Source organism: Lathamus discolor, chromosome W (genome assembly GCF_037157495.1).
Source record: "Lathamus discolor isolate bLatDis1 chromosome W, bLatDis1.hap1, whole genome shotgun sequence".
Lineage (NCBI taxonomy): Eukaryota > Metazoa > Chordata > Aves > Psittaciformes > Psittacidae > Lathamus > Lathamus discolor.
In genome coordinates, this window is record NC_088908.1 from 22751709 (window position 1) to 22776693 (window position 24985).

Here is a 24985-nt window from a genome sequence, read left to right on the forward strand (position 1 = left end):
CTGTGCTTGCTTATTCCGTGGGTTTTGGGCCATCCACCAAAGCACTTGTATGGGCATACCATCTATTTCATCCTTGCTGACCCCATGGTTTAGAAGTAACTGGAACAGCCAAGTCTGCTTCCTCGGCTCTCCTCTGTCAGTTGCATGGGTACTGGGTTGTTTCTCCCCCTTACCTACTCTCCCCTGGTCCTGAGCCGCTTTGTCTAAGCCCAGTCCTGGTAAATCCCCTAATTGGCTTAGCTTTTCAATCACTTGTTCAGTGGGGTTTCCTTGTTCTGATAGTAGTATGGGTATAAGATGCTCTACTCAGCCTTGGTGAGGCCGCATCTGGAATATTGCGTCCAGTTCTGGGCCCCTCTGTTCAAGAAGGACAGGGAATTGCTTGAAGGAGTCCAGCGCAGAGCCACAAAGATGATTAAGGGAGTGGAACATCTCCCTTATGAGGAGAGGCTGAGGGAGCTGGGTCTCTTTAGCTTGGAGAAGAGGAGACTGAGGGGTGACCTCATCAATGTTTACAAATATGTAAAGGGTAGGTGTCAGGATGATGGAGCTAGGCTTTTTTCAGTGATATCCAGTGATAGGACAAGGGGCAATGGGTGTAAACTGGAGCATAGGAAGTTCCACGTTAACATCAGGAAGAACTTCTTTACTGTAAGAGTGACAGAGCACTGGAACAGGTTGCCCAGGGGGGTTGTGGAGTCTCCTACACTGGAGATATTCAGGGCCCGCCTGGACAAGTTCCTGTGTGATGTACTGTAGGTTACCCTGCTCTTGCAGGGGGGTTGGACTAGATGATCTTTTTAGGTCCCTTCCAACCCTTGGGATTCTGTGATTCTGTGATTCCATCCTGGTGGACATCCCTCTAAAAGTGTGTTCCACATTCCAGGAATTAAGAGCTGTTGCATATAAAGCTCAGGAGATCCCCCTAAGACGGCTAGTTTCATGCCTTCTACTTTAAGTAGTTGGCATGCTTGCTGTAAAGTGGTCCACTCTTTAGCCACAGGCGTCCAGGCACCATCATTAGTATATCGGTCTGACATACCCCCTCCAACTACTGCAACCATGGTGACACTATTTTGGTCCCCTATACGACATAATGCAGATTGTACATACAGATCAGAGGTGAGTCCCATTAATTTTTTCTCATCTACCCCGTCTAGCAATGCAGTATCTGCTCCTTCGTCCGTGAGGCAAACTAGCCAGTTCTGGGGTTTCTCTCCTGGCCTCTGCTTGTACTTATCCAATAAATTCTTAATCTTCTCGAGACTATAGTCTATCAATTTGTCTGCTCTTGTCTGTTTGTCCCAGTAATCCTCTTCCGTTTAAACACAGGAGTTCCGCAGGCTCCTTCCTCTTTTTCACATCTGCCTCATCATCGGTATTTGATTCTGACTCACTGGTACCCCAAATATCTCCATCCCATGTCTCCGGGTCCCAGTCAGGATCAGACACGAGCACGGACTCATGGCCCCACTGCCTTTGTGCCTTTTTTATTGATCTGTACTTTGGCGATGCGAAAAGTGTATTTTTCTGCTAGGGTGGCACATTTTTTCCCAAGTCGCTCACCCTGCTCTGCAGCGGCTACAAATGTCTGCTTCTGCAACAGTGCTTCTACTTTTACCTTTTCTAACTCTGAATGTAAATCTGCTACTTGTTGCTCCAACTCTGTGTTCTTACCTACCATGCCTTTGTAGGCAAACAGCAAAAAGCCTGCCATGCGTCCAGCATGACTCAGTCACTCCTTCGAGCGGATATGGGGGGTTTGTACAAACTCACCCCAATACTTTAACGCTCCCATGGGGTCCTTGGCTCCCCACGGTTCAGGTCCTACATTAATCCAAGTTTCTATTTTACCCCACAATGTGCTCCACGGTCTGTGTCCACCCCAGACGCTCCACAGGAGGAGCCACAGCAAGAGACTCTTTCTTACGAAACATAGCGATCGTATATTACACAAAAACTTCAACGCGACCACAACAAAAATACACTGGCCTTAACACACTGCTCAACAGGTGTCATCCTGAGACACTGCAAACACAAAGGAATAAGGGTCCTACCTAACAGCACTTCCCTATGGCCTAAGGCCACACCACCCTGAAAATGCCCAATCTCGTCTGATCTCAGAAGTTAAGCAGAGTCGGGTTTTGGGCCTTGTCTAGGGTTAGATGACGATATAGGAGGACCAAGAGATTTTCCCCGAGGCTGGACAGTCATGAGTGGCACGGTGTGTGGGATAGTATGGGCAAGTATCTAGGCCAGTGGGCCCCTCCAGTGCTTTGGAACTTTACCACTGAACAAGTGCAAGATCGAGAAAAATTAGCAAAACATTTAAATGAGGTGTGTTGTCATCCCGGTCATAACAGAGACAGACAGATCATGGCAATGTGCTGGGGCTTGGCCTATGCTACAGAGCCCTATTCAACCTTATCCAGCACCTTCAAAGGGAAAAAAATGTCTCTGGATCTGATGGCAAAGCAACCGACCATGAAGCTACTCAAACTCAGACTGCAACAGATAACGCAGCTACTCCAAGTACAGCAGCTACTCCAGCCCCAGCGACAAGTACAGCAGCTACTCAAACTCTGACCACAACAGACAGCGCAGGTACTCCAGCTCCAAGCACAACAGCTATACCAACCCTAGCGACAAGTACAGCAGCTACTCAAACTCAGATTGCCACAGACAATACAGCTAATCCAGCTCCAAGCACAGCAGCTACACCAGCCCCAGTGACAAGTACAGCAGCTACCCAAACCCCGACAACAGATACGGCAGCCACTCTAACCACAGTGAAAATCACTGCAGCTAAACCAGACGACAAATTTGTGCCAATATCGATTCCCCCTGTACGCAAGGGGAAAAGCGAAAAAGAGGCAAGAAAGATGAAGTAAGATGAAGAAACAATGTACTCACCACCCAGGACAGCATCTAACCAGGAGTTATTAGTATGTGAATCAGATGAAGAAGAGGTGACTTCTCGACCCCAGACATCAACTGAGCTAAGGAATATGCGAAAAGATTTTACCCGTCAACCAGGGGAGCACATCATCACCTGGTTGCTGATACAATGGGGCCAATGGTCACGAACTAGCAGGTAGAGAAGCCAAGCAGCTGGGATAACTTTCTGGGTAAGGGGGAATTGAGAAAGCAATTGCAAAAGAGAAATAGTCCCTCAGCCTTTGGAGGCGGCTCTTGGCAGCTGTGAAAGAAAGATATCCATACAAGAACGATGTTATGAGTCATTCAGCTAAGTGGACTACTCTAGAGAAAGGCATCCAGTCTCTGAGGGAATCAGCCATTGTAGAGATGATCTATCGCAGGCCGGATGCCAGGAAAGGACCCATAGATCCAGATGAAGTCAAATGTACATGACCCATGTGGTATAAATTTATATGGAATGCACCGTCATCATATGCCCACTCATTGGCAGCAATAACCCGGAATGATATAGCACCACCAACAGTGGATGAACTGATTCGTCAGCTCTGAGAGTTCGAAGACAATCTCACCTCTTTCATAATTTCAGCTGTGGAAGAACTGTCCCAGGGGTTGAAACAATTGAGGGATGATCTATCCCATCTATCCAGCTCCCCATGTGTACCAACCCACATCTCAGCTATTAACAAAAGGCATCCTTCTGCTTGAGAGAGAAGATATAGGAGGTATACACCATAGGCCACCCTATGGTTATACCTGTGGGATCACGGAAAAGACATGAGGAAGTGGGATGGAAAACGTACCTCAGCTCTGGAGGAACGGGTGCGTGAATTGAAGATGGGAACAAAGGTCAAGGATGATCATCCCATGAAAGCTGCGGCTGTAGTCTCTGGATAGCAGATTCCCAGATGGAGTGGAAGAGCTGTTTTTACTCCAGCTCCTGTGATAAAGACTGATTCCTGTCAAGAAGTAAGTAGCCAATGTTGTGATGACTATTAGAGGGGCCCTGCCTCCAGCCAGGTAGACGTAGGGAACAGTTTGATTTACTGGACTGTGTGGATCAGATGGCCTGGCACATCAGTCCCACAGAAGTATAAGGCTCTAGTAGATACCGGTGCACAGTGTACCCTGATGCCACCAAGCTGTCAAGGGGTGCAGTTCTGGTGTCCTCAACATAAAAAGGACATGGAACTCTTGGAACAAGTCCAGAGGAGGGCCACGAGGATGATCAAGGGACTGGAGCACCTCCCGTATGAAGATAGGTTGAGGAAGTTGGGGCTGTTCATCCTGGAGAAGAGAAGGCTGCGTGGGGACCTAATAGCAGCCTTAGAGTATCTGAAGGGGGCCTATAGGGATGCTGGGGAGGGACTCTTCATCAGGGACTGTAGTGACAGGACAAGGGGTAACGGGTTAAAACTTAAACAGGGGAAGTTTAGATTGGATATAAGGAGGAAATTCTTTCCTGTTAGGGTGGTGAGACACTGGAATCGGTTGCCCAGGGAGGTTGTGAGTGCTCCATCCCTGGTGGTGTTCAAGGCCTGGTTGGATGAAGCCTTGTGTGGGATGTGTCCCTGCCTATGGCAGGGGGGTTGGAACTAGATGATCTTGAGGTCCTTTCCAACCCTAACTATTCTATGATTCTATATTTCCGGAGTGACAGGAGGATCCCAAGAGTTGACTGTACTGGAGGCTGAAATCAGCCTGACTGGGAGGAAATGGCAAAAGCACCCCATTGTGACTGGTCCAGAGGCTCCATGCATTCTTGGCATAGACTACTTCAGGAGAGGGTACTTCAAAGACCCAGAAGGGTACTGATGGGCTTTTTGTATTGCTGCTTTGGAGACAGGAAACTGAGCAGCTGTCCACCTTGCCTGGACTCAGAGGATCCTTCAGTTGTGGGGTTGCTGAAGGTTGAAGGACAACTGCCAGTCACGACCACAACAGTGCACCGATGGCAATATCACACCAGCTGAGACTCCCTGATTCCCATCCATAAGCTGATCCATAGACTGGAGAGCCAAGGAGTGATCAGTAGGACCCGCTTAACATTTAAAAGCCCTATATGGCCACTGCAGAAGTCTTAATGGAGAGTGGAGACTAACAGTAGACTATCGTGGCCTGAATGAAGTCACACCACCATTGAATGCTGCCATACCGGACATGCTGGAACTTCATTATGAACTGGAGTCAAAGGCAGCCAAGTGATATGCCACAATTGATATTGCCAATGCATTGTTCTCAATTCCTTTGTCAGCGGAGTGCAGGCCACTTTTTGCTTTTACTTGGAGGGGTGTCCAGTACACTTGGAACCAACTGCCCCAGTGGTGAAAATGTAGCCATACCATCTGCCATGTACTGATCCAGACTGCACTGGAAAAGGGACAAGCTCCGAAACACTTGCAATACATACATGACATTATCGTGTGGGTTGCTACAGCTGAAGAATTTTTTGAGAAAGGGAGGAAAATAATCCAAATCCTTCTGAAAGCCAGTTTTGCCATAAAACGGAGTAAGGTCAAGGGACCTGCACAGGAGATTCAGTTTTGGGGAATAAAATGGCCAGATGGATGTCATCAGATCCCCACAGCTCTGATCAACAAGATAACAGCAATGTCTCCACTAACTAATAAGAAAGAAACAAGCATTCTTGGGTGTTGTGGTTTTATAGAGAATGCACATCCCAAATTACAGTTTGATTGTAAGCCCTCTCTATCATGTGACCTGGAAGAAGAATGATTTTATATGGGGCCCTGAGCAACAACAAGCCTTTGAGCCAATTAAATGAGAGATAGTTCATGAAGTAGCCCTTGGACCAGTCCGGACTGAGACAGGTGTAAAAAATGTACTCTACACCACAGCTGAGGAGAATGGTCCTGCCTGAAGCCTCTGTCAGAAAACTCCAGCGGAGACTAGAGGTTGACCCCTCGGCTTTTGGAGTCGGGGATACAGAGGATCTGAGGCCAGCTATACCCCAACTGAAAAAGAGATACTGGCAGCCTATGAAGGGGTTTGAGCTGCTTCGGAAGTGATTGGCACTGAAGCACAGCTCCTCCTGTCATCCTGGTTGCCCGTGCTGGGCTGGATATTCAAAGGCAGGGTCTCTTCTACACATCATGCAACCGATGCTTCATGAAGTAAGTGGGCTGCAATAATTACAGAACGAGCTTGAATAGGAAATCCCAGTTGTGCAGGAATTCTAGAAGTCATCGTGGACTGGCCTGAGGGCAAATATTTTGGAATCTCACCAGAGGAGGAGGTGATGGGTGCTAGAGGAACCACCATGTAATAAACTGTTAGAAAGTGAAAAACCGTATGCCTTGTTTACTGATGGGTCCTGCTGTTTTGTGGGAAAGCATCGGAGATGGAAGGCAGCTGAATGGAGTCCCCGACGATGAGTTGCAGAAACTGCTGAAGGAGAGGGTGAACTGAGTCAGTTTGCCTAAGTGAAAGCCATCCAGCTGGCCTTGGACATGGCTGAACGAGAAAAGTGGCCAGTACTTTATAATGACTCATGGATGGTGGCAAATGCCCTGTGGGGGTGGTTGCAGCAGTGGAAGCAGAGCAACTGGCAACACAGAGGTAAACAGATCTGGGCTGCTGCACTGTGGCAAGATATCACTGCCTGGGTGCAGAACCTGGTGGTGAAGGTATGCCATGTAGATACTCATGTACCCAAGAGTCAGGCCACTGAGGAACACCAGAACAACCAGCAAGTAGATCAAGATGCTAAGACTGAAGGGGCTCAGATGGACTTAGATTGGCAACGTAAGGGTGAATTATTTTTGGCCCGTTGGGCCCATGACTCTTCAGGCCATCAGGGCAGATATGCAACATACAGATGGGCTTGTGATCGAGGGGTGGACTTAACAATGGACACTATTGCCCAGGTTATTCATGAGTGTGAAACACGTGCTGCAATTAAGCAAGCCAAGTGGTTAAAGCCTCTTTAGTATGGAGGATGATGGCTGAAGTATAAATATAGGGAGGCCTGGCAGACTGACTGTATCACACTCCCACCAACCAGCCAAAGCAAGCACCATGTGCTTACCATAGTGGAAGCAACCACTGGACGGCTGGAAACATACGCTGCGCCCCACACCACTGCCCATAACACTATCCTGGGCCTTGAGAAACAGATTTTGTGGTGATACGGCACCCCAGGGAGAATTGAGTTGGACAATGGGACTCATTTCTGGAACAACCTTAAAGACATTTGGGCTAAAAGCATGGCATTGAGTGGGTATATCACATCCCCTACCATGCACCAACCTCTGGGAAAATTGAATGGTACAATGGGCTGTTTAAAACTACACTGAGAGCAATGGGTGGTGGGACTTTCAAGCACTGGGATACACATTTACCGAAAGCCACCTGGTTGGTCAACACCAGAGGATCTGCCAACAGGGCTGGCCCAGCCCAGTCAGAACTTTTGCATACTGTAGAAGGTGATAAAATTCCTGTGGTGCACATAAGGAATTTTCTGGGGAAGACAGTCTGGGTTATTCCTGCTTCAGGTACAGGCAATCCCACTTGTGGGATTGCTTTTGCTCAGGGTCCCGGACGTACTTGGTGGGTAATGTGGGAAGATGGGGAATTCCGATGTATACCTGAAGGTTATTTGACTTTGGGGGAAAACAGCCAATGAACTCAATTGTGTGCTGTTGTCTGCTATATAGCACTTTTGTAGCCCACCAACTAGATGTCTTCAGGTCACCAGCGACTGGCCCTGACTTCCCTCCAACCATCATCCCAACAAAGAATGAACTTTGATGAAACCAGACAAGTTCTCCAACGATCCAACACCACACAGCCTCTGCTGCTCTGAAAGACTGTTACAAGAGATGGAGCCTGACATCATGGACCGGATGGACTCAGCAACTTTATAGGGATTGGTCCATGCTCTAAGGAATGATCTCTCTCTCTTTCTCTCTCTGTGTGGATGTGTATGTATATATATTTATATATGAAATAAGAGTGATAGTGTATTGAAAATGTGGGATTTGAGCATGATGTGAGTGGTTTGGAATAAGGGGTGGATACTGTCCTGAGTTCAGAAGTCGCAGTCATTTTTCTTCTTCTTAGTGGCTGGTGCAGTGCTGTGTTTTTGACTTTCAGCCTGGGAACAACACTGATAACACCGGTGGTTTTAGTTGTTGCTCAGTAATGTTTACTCTGACCAAGGACTTTGTGAGTCTCATGCTCTGTCAGGGAGGAGGGGAAGCCGGGAGGAAGCAGAGACAGGACACCTGACCCAAACTAGCCAAAGAGGTATTCCATACCACAGCATGTCATGCCCATTATATAAACTGGGGGCAGTTACCTGGAAGGGCTAGATCACTGCTCAGGTCGGGCTGGGTATTGCTCGGCAGGTGGTGAGTGGTTGTATTCTTTTCCCTTGTTATTTCCCTTATCATTATTATTATTGGTGGTAGCAGTAGTGGTTTGTGTTATACCTTAGTTACTGGACTTTTCTTATCTCACCCTGAGGGAGTTGCATTCTTTCAATTCTCCTCTCCATCCCTCTGGGAAGGGGGGGGGTGAGCGAGCTGTTGTGTGGTTCTGGGTTGCCGACTGTGCTTAAACCACAACATCCCAAAAACCCAAGTTTTGCTGACAGTGTCTACACTGAACCACCATAAAGGTGTGACACTGAGGACACAAAAAGACACTACAGAGGCCACGTCCTAGACTGGGCACCTGGAGGGAGTCCTGACTGCCTATACACACAGAACAGCATCTCTTGGTGCAGCTATACACCCCACTGACCAAGCCCTGTTCTCATCCTACAGTGTTTGTAGTATGAGAATCCTATCCTTGTCGCCAAATATGTTCCAGGTTCGTAGGATTCCCATGTACAAAGACTGGACACCAAACACAATATAAACAATAAGATGGTCTAGTCTATTTATTGCGCTACTAATGCAAAGCAATTATATGCTAACATGAGGCAAGTTACATACATGCAAACCCCTGAGTGCACAGCATACTGCTTAGCAGGAGAAGGAGGTGGAACATGATGCCTGGTCAGAGGGGTGGTAGGCAGCGCATCATCAGGGCATGCTGTCAATGAAGAAGCCCATCTGACCTTCTCACATGTAAGGTCCTTATATCCCCTGTCGGGTTGGAGTGGAAAATTGCTAGTTGCAACATCAGCACACACGTGGCCAGCACATGAACAGATGTTTACTGGTATAATTGAATTGCTGAGGTGAGTAGCTCAGGAGACACTTGAGCGGGAGGAAGCTCAGCTCTCAGGAGCCTCCATTCAGAGCTCAGGAGCTGGCAGCTCAGCTGACATGAGCAGCTGACTCACAGGGGGCAGTGCCAGGAGGGACTGTACCAGCCCTGACTGGATAAAAACCCACACCAGGGAGTGTGAGCAGAAGCATGGCAAACAGGGCATGGAGTATCAGTCAGGGTATGGTGTGGCAGTTGGCACGGCAGGTGAGTGGGATGGTGCGCAATCTCCTTATGACCAGGGCCCAGTCTGGGAGCTCTACTCTGGCTGCCCCGGCAGTGGCCAGCATAGGCACCCAGAAAGAGCTGATGAGAGGGGAGACTGCAGCGCAGAGCTCAAGGTGTAGAAAATTCCTGCACTGGTCTCCTGAGGTGAGGGTGCACAATGGGCAGGGCTGCATTCGGTGCTCCCTGGTGAAAGTCATCCTGCAGCAGGTGGCTGAGCTGCGGGACGCTGTCAACAGGCTGTAAGATGTCAGGGAAACTGAGAGGAAGGAGGACTGCTTGCTCCAGGCCCAAACTCTGCAGGGGCCTCAAGCGTCGTAGCTCATGGAGGAAAGAAGGAGGCTGTTAAACCCGGAAGCTGGGAAATAGTAACAAAAAAAAAAAAAAAAAAAAAACAGCAAAAAAAAGGAGAAAGAGGACAATTAAAAGCAAGGGGTTCCCTCCTAAATCTGTTGTCCCCACCCAGAACCGCTTTGCAGTTCTGCAGGTGGCTAATGAGGAAACACATCTAACCACATGAACAATCGGCTGATGCACCAGTAAAGAGGATCACTACAGCTGCCACCAGGAAAAAGCGGTGGGTCATAGTGGTAGGGGACTCTACTTTGAAAGGCACAGAGGCACCCATCTGTCGGCCTGACCCAGTCTCAAGGGAGGTGTGTTGCCTACCAGGGGCTCGGATCAGGGATGTTGTAGAGAGGCTGCCTGGTCTAGTAAGTCCCACTGACTTTTACCCCCTATTAGTTATCCATGTGGGTGCTAGTGACAGAGACATCAATAGCCCAGAGAACATTAAGAAGGACTACAGAGCCCTTGGAGAGGTGGTTAGGGGCTCTGGAGCTCAGATAGTCTTTTCATCAATTCTCTACGATAAAGGGGAGGACCTTAAAAAGGCTAGGTGGGTTTGCAGGTTAATAAATGGTTAGAGAAGTGGTGCCATAGTCAGGGGTTTGGGTATCTGGAACATGGGACTTGATTTGGGAGGCTAGGTCTACTGGAGGCTGGTGGAGCTGGTCTGACAAAGAAGGGGTAGAGCAGTTTTGGTATGAGGCTTGCCAGGCTGGTCAAGAAAGCTTTAGACTAGATGTGTTGGGGGAGGGGGGCTTCATTCCATACCAACACACCCAGTCAGTTGCCAGCACCTATAATAAATGCTTGGAGCAATGCAGAGACATTTCAAACGCTCCAGCCAATGAGCCAGCTTCATTTGGAGCTCAGCTCAGATGCCTCTATATAAATGCCCGTCGTATGTGGAATAAACAAGAGGAACTAGACATGTGTGCATGTCTTCAGAGATATGGTATAATAGGTATCACAGAAACATGGTGGGAAGGCTCCTATGACTGGAGTGTTGGAATGGAAGGTCACAGGCTCTTTAGAAAGGACAGGCCCGGCAGAAGGGGAGGGGGAGTTGCTATTTATGTTAGGGATAGTCTGGAGAGTATGGAACTCTGGGGACAGGTGATGAGTCAACAGAGAGTTTGTGGGTCAGGGTTAAAGGGAAAACAGCCATGGGAGACATTACTGTGGGGATCTGTTACAGGCCGCCTGATCAAGGAGAACCTGTGGATGAAGCACTCTACAGACAGATACGAAAAGCCTCACGCTCTCAGGCCCTTGTTCTCATGGGAGATTTCAACCACCCTGACATCTGTTGGAACGATGGCATTGCACGGCACAAGCAATCCAGGAGGTTCCTCAATTGTATGGAAGACAACTTCCTTCTGCAAGTAATAGAGGAGCCGACAAGGAGAGGTGCCGTGCTTGACCTTGTGCTCACCAACAGGGAAGGGCTTGTTGAGAATGTGGTACTCCAGGGCAGCATTGGATGTAGTGATCACAAGATGGTCAAATTTGAGATCCCCAGGAGAGTGAGAAGAGCGTGTAGCAAGCTCACTGCCCTGGACTTCAAAAGAGCAGACTTTGGCCTCTTCAGGAGCCTGCTTAGTAAGGTTCCATGGGATATAGCCCTGGAGGGCAGGGGGGCCCAAGACTCTTGGTTGATATTCAAGGATCACCTGCTACAAGCTCAGGAGTGCTGCATCCCAACTAGAAGGAAGTGCGGCAGAAGGGCCAGGAGACCTCCTTGGATGGATAAGGAGCTGCTGAGGAAAATTCAAAGGAAAAAAGAGGCTTATAAAAAATGGAAGCAAGGACAGGCGGCCTGGGTAGAGTACAGGGATGTTGTTCGGGAAGCTAGGGACCAGGTTAGGAAGGCTAAGGCCCAGTTAGAATTAAACCTAGCCAGGGATGTTAAGGATAATAGGAAGGGATTCTACAGGTACGTAGCAAACAAAAACCAGACTAGGGACAACATAGGCCCCCTGAGGAAGCTTTCGGGAGAACTGGCTACACAGGATTTGGAGAAGGCTGAGGTTCTGAATGACTTCTTCGCCTCGGTCTTCACTGGCAAAGGCTCTGACTGCACCACCCAGTTCTTAGAAGGTAGATGCAGGGACTGTGAGAATGAAGACCTTGGGCCCACTGTAGGAGAGGATCTGGTTCGAGACCATCTTCAAAATCTGAACGCGCACAAGTCCGTGGGACCTGATGGATTCCATCCGCGGGTCCTGAAGGAGCTGGCGAATGAAGTTGCTAAGCCACTGGCCATCGTATTTGAAAAATCATGGCAGTCAGGTGAAGTTCCCGACAACTGGAAAAAGGGAAATATAACCCCCATTTTCAAGAAGGGGAAAATGGAAGACCCGGGGAATTACAGACCAGTCAGTCTCACCTCTGTGCCTGGTAAAATCTTGGAGCACATTCTCCTGGATGGCATGCTAAGGCACATGAAAAACAACAAGGTGCTTGGTGACAGCCAGCATGGCTTCACTAAAGGGAAATCCTGCCTGACCAATTTGGTGGCTTTCTATGATGGGGCTACGGAACTGATGGATAGGGGCAGAGCAGCTGATGTCATCTACCTGGACTTGTGCAAAGAGTTCGATACTGTCCCACATGTCATTCTTGTCTCTAAACTGGAGAGGCATCAATTTGATAGATGGACCACTTGGTGGGTAAAGAACTGGCTGGATGGCTGCAGCCAAAGAGTTGTGGTCCATGGCTCAATGTCCAGCTGGAGACCAGTAACGAGTGGTGTCCCTCAGAGATCGGTGTTGGGACCTGTCTTGTTCAACATCTTTGTCAGTGACATGGACAGTGGGATTGAATGGGCCCTCAGCAAGTTTGCTGATGACACCAAGCTGTGTGGTTTGGTTGATATGCTGGAGAGAAGGAATGCCATCCAGAGGGACCTTGACACGCTTGTGAGGTGGGCTGATGCCAGCCTTATGAAGTTTAACCATGCCAGGTGCAAGGTCCTACACCTGGGTTGGGGCAATCCTAGGCACAGCTAAAGGTTGGGCAGAGAAGAGATTCAGAGCAGCCCTGTGGAGAAGGACGTGGGGGCGTTGGTCCATGAGAAATATAACATGAGCTGGCAGTGTGTGCTCGCAGCCCAGAAAGCCAACCATATCTTGGGCTGCATCAAAAGGAGCATGACCAGCAGGTTGAAGGAGGTGATCCTCTGCTCTCGTGACACCTCACTTGGAATATTGTGACCAGTTCTGGTGTCCTCAACTTAAAAAGGACATGGAACTGTTGGAACAAGTCCAGAGGAGGGGCACGAGGATTATCAGGGGACTGGAGCACCTCCGATATGAAGACAGGCTGAGGAAGTTTGGGCTGTTCAGCCTGGAAAAGAGAAGGCTGTCTGGAGACCTCTATAGCAGCCTTCCAGTATCTGAAGGGGGGCCTATAAGGATGCTGGAGATGGACTCTTCATTAGGGACTGTAGTGATAGGCCAAGGGGTAATGGGTTCAAACTTAAACAGGGGAATATTTGATTGTATATAAGGAGGAAGTTCTTTACTGTGAGGGTGATGAGGCACTGGAAAGGGTTGCCCAGGGAGGTTGTGAATGCTCCATCCCTGGTGGTGTTTAAGGCCAGGTTGGACAGAGCCTTGGGTGGCATGTTTTAGTATGAGGTGTCCTTGCCCATGGCAGGGGTGTTGGAACTAGATTATCATAAGGTCCTTTCCAAGCCTAGCTATTCTATGATTTTATAAGACTCCATTGCACTAACAGCGGTTTTCCAGGTTGGCTAACTTCTCTGTTTTCAAGGTTCACTGAACCCATGCCAAACAGTACTTTTCCATTCCTATATGTTTCACCACGGACCATTATCGTCTGACACTGACACAGAACTAGTAAATTACTTTAAGAATATAGTTTTAATCACTTCCTAGGTTTGCTTTCATTAAATTGTACCTTGACTTTTTCCTTGAAATAACATTTCCATTGCTAGTCATTTGCTTTTTTTTTTTTTTTTGTTATGTAAGGAGCACTATATACATAGCAGCAAATCTTCCATCTGATGTTTCTTGGACATAGTGGATTGGTGGAAATTTTGTAATCATAACTCACGTAAGCTTAAAAATTGCTTAATGTCTGGCTCGTTTTAGGCTTCAAGTGTTGTTGGACCAGCGCAGCAAACATTGGAAAACAGTATGTCCAACATATCAACTTCTGCTTCTCATTTACCTTCTGAAAATGAAACCCAGCATCAAATACAGACGAACCTGTATAATCCAGAGACACTAATTACTATCCAAACACAGGACATTTCCCAGTCTGGTAGCTTTTCAGCAGTCTCTACTCCAGGTCAGCTGCAGAGCAGTGATACATTATTGCAGCAAGCTGCACAGTTCCAAACAAGAGATTCCCTAACCAGGGAAGTCTTGCAATCAGATGGCACAGTGGTCACTTTGTCACAATTAACTGATGCATCACAACAACAACAGTCTGCACTCTCAGAACCAGCACAGGCATTTCAGGAACAGATTTCATCAAGTATTTTCTCATCAGGAAGTGGCGTAAGTAAGTTACAGAACACTATCCAGCAACTGCAAGCTGGAAATTTTCCAAGAAACACTGCCACTGGCAGCAGTAGGAATGTTGACTTGGTGCAACAGGTATTGGAAGCTCAACAGCAGTTATCTTCTGTTTTATTTTCTGGTTCAGACAGCAGTGAGGATGTTCAAGATCAGCTAAACGCAGATATCTTTCAGCAAGTTAGTCAGATACAAAATAGTGTAAATCCTAGGATATTTTCCTCATCAGACACAGCTGTTCATTCTAGATCAGAGAACCTTTTGCCTGGACAAGCTGAAAATGTTCACTCACAACCTGAAAATGCATTGTCCAAACAACAGCAGCAGGCGATGGAGACTTCTGCTGTAATGGTGATAGGTATCCAACAAAAAATTTGCCAGGCTGCAACACAGATGCAATCTGATTTGTTCTCTTCAACAACATCAGGAAATGGAGCCCTCCAACAGTCACCTGTTTACCAGCAGGCTTCTCATATAATGAGTGGTCTATCAACAAGCGAAGACATGCAAATGCAGTGTGAATTATTCTCTTCATCTCCTGGTGTTTCTGGAAGTGAGACTACTCCTACTGCTCAGCAGCAGGTCTCCAACAATGGATGTACTATGTTTCAGGCTGCAAATTCTGCAGGTTGCGAAGAAGCTTCAGAACAGAGTGAACAGATGCAAAGTACTGTATTTCAGACCATGGTTCAAATGCAGCATAGTGGAGAAAGTAAATCTCAAGTTAATCTCTTTTCATCTACTAAAAACATGATGGCTGTTCAGGCAAGTGGAACTCAACAACAAGGAGGTGTTCTGTTCCAGCAGGGCAGAGAAATCATGTCTGTTCAGTCAGGAAGCTTTATGCAGCAGTCTCCACATTCTCAAGCTCAGCTTTTTCACTCTCAGAATCCTATTGGTGATACTCAAAATATATCACAGGAAACTCAAGGCTCTGTTTTCCACAGTCCAAATTCCATTGTCCACAACCAGACCAGTACCAATTCCTCGGACCAACTGCAGCCTCCAATGTTCCACTCACAGAACACCATGGGTGTATTGCAAAGCTCTTCAGTTCCTCAAGACCAGCGGTCTGCTAACATGTTCCTTTCCCAGAGTTCAATGAGCAATGCTGCAACTCAAGAACAGGTATCATTCTTTACAAGCCCAAATTCCGTTTCTCCTCTTCAGACAGCAACAAACACTGAACCACAGACTTCTTTCCAGCAGCAGACACAGTTATCTCATATCCAGAATTCTATGCTTCCCCAAGAACAGTCCCAGACTCAGCCTGCTCAGCAAGGTTTGTTTCAGTCTCAAGTGTCACTAGGCTCCATCCAGTCCAGTTCAATTCCTCAGAACCAACAAGGAACTATCTTCCAGCCTCAGCATTCAATAGTTGCTATTCAGAGTAGTCCTCCATCTCAAGAACAGCAGCAGCAGCAACAGCAAAACATGATGTTCAGTAATCAAAATGCAATGAGTACAATTGCTTCTCAAAAGCAGAACATGATTTTCAATCCAAATCAAAACCCGGTTACCAATCAGGAGCAACAAGGCCAGTCCATTTTTCATCCACAGACTAACATGACATCAGTGAACCAGGAGCAGCAGCCCATGCAATTCCAGAGTCAGAGTACTGTGTCTTCTCTTCAGACTCCTGGATCCAGCCAGGCACAGCAGCCAGCCATCTTCCATAACTCACCCCAGATTCAGTTGGTCCAAAGGTCAAGTTCTCAAGAACAACAAGTCACCCTCTTCATCTCTTCAGCTTCCATGTCTGCTTTACAGAATAGTATGAGCCAGCAAGAGATGCAGCAGTCTCCTATGTACTCTTCTCAAAACAGCATGGCAGGAATGCAAGGAACTGCTTCTCCTCCACAGCAACAAGCTGCTTTATTCCACAACACAGCAGGAGGTGCTATCAACCAGCTGCAGAATTCTCCTGCTTCACCTCAGCAAACATCAGGAATGTTCCTGTTTGGCATTCAAAACAGTAAGTGATAGATGCCTATTCTGAGTTTACAGTTTAGAAGAGCTACTCATTGGAGTCCACAAGACTTAATTCTAAGATAATTAAAAAAAAAAAAATCATGGAATAAGTAATGTAGCACCTCAGTTGAGAATATACTCATCATGGTGCTCTGTAAGTTACTTAGCTTAAACACCTCCTTTGGTTGTCCTACACTTTGGATTAACATGTGACAAAGCCACAAAAAACTTAGAACTGTGTGTATAGATACTTATATAGAAATAAATATCTATACAATCTATTCTAAAAATATTATTAATAACACTATACAAATAATATGTAAAATACATGTACATACATGTTAAAGGGTTATGCCATCTTAAGACATCTCCACTAATCTTTCTCTTGCTGCATTTGGTTTCCACAGTTGACACAATGGCTTTGTGGAGAAGAGAAGGCTCTGGGGAGACCTTAGAGCAGCTTCCAGTGCCTCAGGGAGCTGACAGGAAAGCTGGAGACAAGGGCCTGTAGGGACAGGACAAGGGGGAATGGCTTTAAACCAACAGAGGGAGATTTAGATGAGATATTAGGAAGTTCTTCCCTGTGAGGGTGGTGAGGCGCTGGCACAGGTTGCCCAGAGAAGCTGTGGCTGCCCCATCCCTGGCAGTGTTCAAGGCCAGGTTAGACAAGGCTTGGAGCAACCTGATCTAGTGGAAGGTGTCCCTGCCCGTGGCAGGGAATTTAGAACTGGATGAGCTTTAATAAGGTGCCTTTCAACCCAAATCATGCTATGATTCTATGATTCAACACTTCCCTTATGCTATGCATTTTGTTTTTCTTTTAGCTAAGTGTTGTCCTCTGGGTTGTTAATAGTGTTTGGTTATAATACAGGGTCCATATATTCCATGCATACACCTTGAAACCCTGCTCATACCCTGAGGGAGTGGTGAGCAGGGGTGGCCATGTGAACAAAAGTGTCCATAACTTTCTACACAGCTCATATGTAAAGAACTTGGCTGATTCACTGCATGTGTTAAACTAATTTATATGGTACTCTGTTTTTCACTTACTGTTTAACAGACTGTGGCCAGCTGCTAACTTCTGGACCAGCGACATTGCCTGATGAGTTGATGGCTATAAGTCAGCCAGGTCAGCCACAGAGCAAGGGACAAGCAGCTGTGCCCACGCTTCTGTCCCAGCAGATATCTGAGACGTCTCCACTACCTTCAACTGTGGCAACCAACCAGAATATTGAGAAAATAGATGATCTGCTCGTGTCATTGCAAAATCAGGGGAAGAATATAGCTGGCTCCTTTTAATTAGTCAAGTAAGTAATTTGTTTGGGTTTCTGGGCTCTTTGCACGCAGGCTTTTGCTCAGTAAGTCTTTACTTTGGAGTGTATCACCATGCCTTAAGTGGTTAGCTAAATACCAGTGGTTAGGATGAAGAGTTATTTTAAAACAGTCAAAGGTCAGAATTTGTATGAAATGGTTGGTTGAGATTGGTTCTTGTTGTTCAATTGCTGTATGTTTTATCATCTGCTGTTAGGGTGTAGTACTTGATGAGGAAGGAGGGTAGATAACTGACAGCTTGGCAGATAAAAGTGTTATGAAATACAACTATAGTTAAAAACTTACGGCTTATTGAGTAAGTAACACCTCAAGTCTGTACTATTCTGAAGTTGCCCCCAGGAATCCAGTAATGTAATGTGAAAACAAGTTTAGGTAGAGTATGGCAGCTGTTGAGAGCGTGCAACATGCTGAGTCTTTGTGAAAGTACCATCAGCTGTTACTAGGAAACATTCTGCTTTTAGAAGGTGCCTTTTTCAGTGAGGTGAAAGAGGCTTTGACTACAAATGAGTACCAAGAACCAGGAGGACTCTGGAATCTATTATTGTCCACAGTGTGTAACTTGGCTCTAGTTAACTCTGTTGCTGTCCTAAATCCCTTGTAAGTTTCACTTAAGTGATACACTTCATTTTCTAATATAAACTGGTGGGGTTTTTTTTAATTTTATTTAAGTTATGAACTTAAATTAAAAAAGTGGAAGGAGAATAATGCTGCTCTGTGAGAGTGCTGCATTCTGATACTGTTTCATGTCTGCTGGTGAGCAACACTTTCAAGAAGAAGGAACTAAACTGAAGTAAGGGGATGGCTTTTGTTAGTTATGTTTTAACTCTTTTGCTTGCTTGTTTTTTCCTGCAGAAATTCTGTGAAGAAAAAAGTGATGATTTCCCAGATACTCTCAGACCTTCTGACTCTGGATTAGGCTGTGTGGAACTGATTGCTTCTGTCAAAGAGTGGCCCTCTTCTCTAAAGAGCATACACATGGCCAATTGCAGCATCTAGCACCTAAGGCTATGACCATAGTATTTGGGATTTGTAGTGCAAATAATGCTGAAAAGCTATGCTTTATTTTACTAGGGCATGGGATTGTACCTTTATCAGATTCCTAAACCTCATTAACAGTGGGATGCTCTTTGACTTTAAAGCATATCTGATCAGCTGTTATTGTTGTTAGAAGGTAATACATGTTACCACATTTACTTTTTTTTTTTTCCTCCTCTTCCTTCTTCACATCCTCTCTTTTGACTGGAAAAGCTTGTGAAGCAGAAACATCAAATGCCTGTGCCGTGAGCCATGACTCATAGCTGTCAGTAAGTGAAGGGATTGTTTTAGAATTGAGTGGGAGAGCTAATACTGTGATTTGCTAATTGCAGTAGGCAGCAATGACAAATTGATAACTCTAATCAGCAAGCAGAGAATTGTTTGCTTCTGTAGATAGCCAGAGGTGGGTGCTTCCCATCTGCAGATGTGATTAATCATTTTCTGTGTCTCTTATGTGTAACTGTACATGGAGCAAGGGTTTGGTGGCTCTAAAATGAAGACATGAAGGGGAACTTTCAATTAAATTTTGCTCTTAAAATCTTGTCCTCTGAAATACCTTCTAAAGAACATTCTGCCTGGCTGAGGAAAGAACTCCTCTGTGTCTCTCGCTCTGACTGGATGGGTTAGAACTCTGTAAAGCTGCATTAGCTTTTCTCAAACCAGTCTTCTCCCTTCCATTCTTTTCATGGTTTTCCTTCTCTCTTCCCCAGTTTCATATTGTGTTTTTAAAAAAGGCATAAATATCCTACTGGCTTTAAATGCCAGAAGCAGCTTTTAGGAATCCGTGGCATTAAATTGCTTAGTCAATAGAAGCTTTGACAAATAATCAAGGATTAAGGAGAGGGGAAGCAATTTCTCTACCACCTTCTAAATGCAGGAACCCCCCTTAACCAGGCATTTTCCAGCTGTTACTGATGTAAATCTTCAGCTTGACTTTACTCCAAGTTAGGGGGCAAATTACATCATTTTTAAGCATTCTGGAAAATTTCACTTAATCCTGAACTGTTGCATCTTTGTAGCATATTGAGCTCACTGCAGTTTTGAAGTGATTATTTTTCCCTACCAACAGTCCCCCAAATCTAGTTTCTACATGGTCATGTTTCAATTGAAAAATTAAAAAAAAAAAAACATTGACTGATGTTACAGAATGTAAGAACAACCCACTCCAGATCATGCATTTGCATTGTGAGGTATGTGAATTTTTTGGGTGCTCCAACTATCCAGAAAGTTTTGTAAATTCTCACTACAGCCTCATTCAGATCTTTGTTTCTTCTGCATGTAGAAAGCTGTTGCTGCCTTGAGACTCAGGCATCTGTCATGTATGGCGATTATGCCTTGATAGAGTGTAGTTGGTATCATGTCATTTTGCATTTTTGTTATTTTAAATAACAAAGACTTGTCTGTAAATGGTTTTCTAAGTTCCTCTAGTCTGTTTACCATGTTTTTTTTCCTTAACTCATTTGTGCAGTTGAGCCATGTAGAGTTTGTTTTTTTAATGGATTTTCCCATTTGTCAGTCTGTCCTGCCGTTCACTTACTCTTTCTGTCTCTCTCTTTCTCTCTCTCATTGAGAGACAATGAATTACGTTTTCAGTAGTAAGGTTTCTTGCTGATATGAAGGGAACTTTTCAGAAAGAGACCTGCTCTGGGTCATTTAATTTTGAATACAGTTTTCAATCGTTCAGGTTTTGGATGGTTTATATCTAACGTGTGTTTCATTTTTTTGGAAAGCTATATTTTGTATTTAGGAAATGGTATACTATTTTGCTATTTGTACTGAGTGAGTACATTGGCATAAATATAAAAATTTATATATATATACATATATATAAAATATTCTTTTTGCCACACATTTTTGTGGTAAACTTGTGAGTTTGTCTGATGCTCTACCACAATATGACATCTGATAACTGGGGCAGGGTGTGGTTTGTCATGTCTTTATTGAGTATTTAAGTACTTTTTGCAACATAAATAACTTGTTAATCTTTCACCATTCCATTAAGCAGTTTATTGTTCCAACTGGCTATGAGAAGCTTCCCTGTGTGTTTTGATGTGTCCGTCACTCAGCGATATGACCTAGTAAGGAAACTCATAGGCACTTAGGCATATATAAAGTAACAGGGTTTCATTCAGAATGAGCCATTCAGCTTTTTTCCACTATCATTGTCTATTTAATTTTTTTATTATCAATGCCTCTGTGTTTTAATTCTTAATTTATGATTATGCTAAAATGTTTAAAATTTTAATTGTGATTAAAAAAAATCCCTGCTTCCTAATGTCCAGAGCTGCTTTAACCCTGAACCATACTTTTTCTTTCTGCAAATTATTTTTTATCTCCTGATAAGACAAGATATTAACAGTCTCGTTATGGTTCATGACATGAAAGCAGCAGTCTTGCAGCATTGACTAAATGCTATGATGTGAGGCTATGTAGAAGACTGAGAATTATGGACTGAAGCAACTTCCAGATGTTTGTGGAAGTCAATAGCTAGTTATTTGAAAATGAACTAGTGGCTTTTGCAGGATCGCAGTCCCAGGACAAGCTGCTGGATGTCGTCCAGAGCCTTCATACACAGAAGAAGTAATAGGAATGATAAATTCACTTGTGTGCTGCTTCAGTTTGTTCCATTGTTCCAAAGGGGTGTATCCTTACGTGGAAGTGCGGTTGGTCAGTGCCAAGTCACCAGGGACCAATTCTCCATTTAACAAGATGGTTGTCCAAAAGAGAACTTCATACCAAGACTGCTACAGTTCCAGGGGAAGGGTATGTCTGAATTGTGTGCTGTTTTGGGTTGTTCATGAAGAGAAGAGAAAAAAAATCTAAAGTAAATTAGAAAAGGGCTGTACTATCATGTTTTTCACTTCTGGATAATGCCTTTTCTTGTGTTAAATTTGTCATGTTCATTTTAGGTCAGTGTTTAAATGTACAATACTTGGAACATGTGATTTGGTTATAAAAAGTATGTCTTTTGAATGAAGAAATTGCTCAGCAGTTGATCAGTGCTTGCAGACAGCTGTTACAAAGGATAAAGAGTTGTTTGATAAGCCAATAAAGAGCTTAAAGATGGGCTGCAGGATTTCATGGCAGAAAGACCCAATAACAGTGTGAGCCACATCTGTATTTTATCAGTCCTAAACATTTACTTTTGGAACTTAAGCAGTTGATATTGATAATTGGAGCTTACTCTGCCTTTTTTCTTTTATTTTCATAGAATCATAGAATCATAGAATAGTTAGGGTTGGAAAGGACCTCAAGATCATCTAGTTCCAACCCCCCTGCCATGGACAAGGACACCTCACACTAAACCATCCCACACAAGGCTTCATCCAACCTGGCCTTGAACACCACCAGGGATGGAGCACTCACAACCTCCCTGGGCAAACGATTCCAGTGTCTCACCACCCTAACAGGAAAGAATTTCCTCCTTATATTCAATCTAAACTTCCCCTGTTTAAGTTTTAACCCGTTACCCCTTGTCCTGTCACTACAGTCCCTGACAAAGAGTCCCTCCCCAGCATCCCTATAGGCCCCCTTCAGAAACTGGAAGGCTGCTATGAGGTCTCCATGCAGCCTTCTCTTCTCCAGGCTGAACAGCCCCAACTTTCTCAGCCTGTCTTCATACAGGAGGTGCTCCAGCCCCCTGATCATCCTCGTGGCCCTCCTCTGGACTTGTTCCAGCAGTTCCATGTCCTTTTTATGTTGAGGACACCAGAACTGCACACAATACTCCAGGTGAGGTCTCACAAGAGCAGAGTAGAGGGGCAGGATCACCTCCTTCGACCTGCTGGTCACGCTCCTTTTGATGCAGCCCAGGATACGGTTGGCTTTCTGGGCTGCGAGCGGACACTGCCGGCTCATGTTCATTTTCTCATCGACCAGCACCCCCAAGTCCTTCTCTGCAAGGCCGCTCTGAATCTCTTCTTTGCCCAGTCTGTAGCTGTGCCTGGGATTGCTCCGACCCAGGTGTAGGACCTTGCACTTGTCATGGTTGAACTTCATAAGGTTGGCATTAGCCCACCTTACAAGCGTGTCAAGGTCCCTCTGGATGGCATCCCTTCCCTCCAGCATATCAACCGGACCACACAGCTTGGTGTCATTGGCAAACTTGCTGAGGGTGCACTCAATCCCACTGTCCATGTCAGCGATGAAGATGTTAAACAAGAGCGGTCCCAACACTGATCCCTGAGGGACACCACTCGTTACTGATCTCCAGCCGGACATCGAGCCATTGACCACAACTCTTTGTGTGCGGCCGTCCAGCCAGTTCTTTATCCACCAAGTGGTCCATCCATCAAATTGATATCTCTCCAATTTAGAGAGAAGGATGTTGTGTGGGACAGTGTCAAACGCTTTGCACAAGTCCAGGTAGATGACATCAACTGCTTTACCCTTATCCATCAATTCTGTAGCCCCATCATAGAAGGCCACCAAATTGGTCAGGCAGGATTTCCCCTTAGTGAAGTCATGCTGGCTGTCACCAAGCACCTTGTTGTTTTTCATGTGCCTTAGCATGCCATCCAGGAGAATGTGCTCCAAGATTTTACCAGGCACAGAGGTGAGACTGACTGGTCTGTAATTCCCCGGGTCTTCCATTTTCCCCTTCTTGAAAATGGGGGTTATATTTCCCTTTTCCCAGTTGTCGGGAACTTCACCTGACTGCCATGATTTTTCAAATACGATGGCCAGTGGCTTAGCAACTTCATTCGCCAGCTCATTCAGGACCCGCGGATGGAATCCATCAGGTCCCACGGACTTGTGCGCGTTCAGATTTTGAAGATGGTCTTGAACCAGATCCTCTCCTACAGTGGGCCCAAGGTCTTCATTCTCACAGTCCCTGCATCTACCTTCTAAGAACTGGGTGGTGCAGTCAGAGCCTTTGCCAGTGAAGACCGAGGCGAAGAAGTCATTCAGAACCTCAGCCTTCTCCAAATCCAGGGTAGCCAGTTCTCCTGAAAGCTTCCTCAGGGGGCCTATGTTGTCCCTAGTCTGTTTTTTGTTTGCTACGTACCTGTAGAATCCCTTCCTGTTATCCTTAACATCCCTGGCTAGGTTTAATTCTAACTGGGCCTTAGCCTTCCTAACCTGGTCCCTAGCTTCCCGGACAACATCCCTGTACTCTACCCAGGCCGCCTGTCCTTGCTTCCATTTTTTATAAGCCTCTTTTTTCCTTTGAATTTTCCTCAGCAGCTCCTTATCCATCCAAGGAGGTCTCCTGGCCCTTCTGCCGCACTTCCTTCTAGTTGGGATGCAGCACTCCTGAGCTTGTAGCAGGTGATCCTTGAATATCAACCAAGAGTCTTGGGCCCCCCTGCCCTCCAGGGCTATATCCCATGGAACCTTACTAAGCAGGCTCCTGAAGAGGCCAAAGTCTGCTCTTTTGAAGTCCAGGGCAGTGAGCTTGCTACACGCTCTTCTCACTCTCCTGGGGATCTCAAATTCGACCATCTCGTGATCGCTGCATCCAAGGCTGCCCTGGAGTACCACATTCTCAACAAGCCCTTCCCTGTTGGTGAGCACAAGGTCAAGCATGGCACCTCTCCTTGTCGGCTCCTCTATTATTTGCAGAAGGAAGTTGTCTTCCACACAATCAAGGAACCTCCTGGATTGCTTGTGCCGTGCAGTGCCATCGTTCCAACAGATGTCAGGGTGGTTGAAATCCCCCATGAGAACAAGGGCCTGAGAGCGTGAGGCTTTTCCTATCTGTCTATAGAGTGCTTCATCCACAGGTTCTCCTTGATCAGGCGGCCTGTAACAGATCCCCACAGTAATGTCTTCCACGGCTGTTTTTCCTTTAACCCTGACCCACAAACTCTCCGTAAACTGCTCACCTGTCCCCAGACAGAGTTCCATACTCTCCAGCCTATCCCTAACATAAAGGGCAACTCCCCCTCCCCTCCTGCCAGGCCTGTCCTTTCTAAAGAGCCTGTAACCTTCCATTCCAACACTCCAGTCATAAGAGCCATCCCACCATATTTCTGTGATGCCTATTATATCATACCTCCGTAGATGTGTACACATCTCTAATTCCGCTTGTCCCATTCTTGTATTTACTCCTTTGCATGCTCACTCTGGTGTGCCTGTGATCTGTGAGTAGATGGATGGAGCCTGCAGAAATGAAGTGGTGACATCATGTCTAGTCCATTTTGGGTGAGAAAGAAGATACTGAGATATCAGTCTCTCTAAATATAAAGTTCCTGATGACATTACTCTAAAGGGGAAGTTACTATCATATGCACAGAGCAGCAATGAAATATAGAAGATACTACTAGGTGAAAATGGAAAACTGTAGACCTGCATTGCTGGGATGGGTTTTAAGTGTCTTGGTTTTTTTCTGCTGCTTGAGCTCACTTCTGCAA

The 24985-nt window shown here is 45.8% G+C and overlaps 1 protein-coding gene across 9 annotated transcripts in view; it reads left to right on the forward strand.

Annotated features, from left to right (window-relative positions):
* Positions 1-24985, forward strand: part of LOC136004208 (nuclear factor of activated T-cells 5-like) — a 219307-nt gene that overhangs the window by 172975 nt on the left and 21347 nt on the right. For 4 of the 9 annotated variants that reach the window (XM_065660501.1, XM_065660503.1, XM_065660502.1 and 1 more), the window contains 3 exons: positions 13863-16266; positions 17323-17569; positions 18447-19167. In XM_065660501.1, coding sequence (XP_065516573.1) covers positions 13863-16266; positions 17323-17561 — 2643 coding nt within the window. In that variant the 3' untranslated portion in view covers positions 17562-17569; positions 18447-19167. Of the gene's footprint in view, positions 1-13862; positions 16267-17322; positions 17570-18446; positions 21941-24985 lie in introns of those variants that run through there. The other 5 variants (XM_065660499.1, XM_065660498.1, XM_065660497.1 and 2 more) reach the window with 5 other exon arrangements.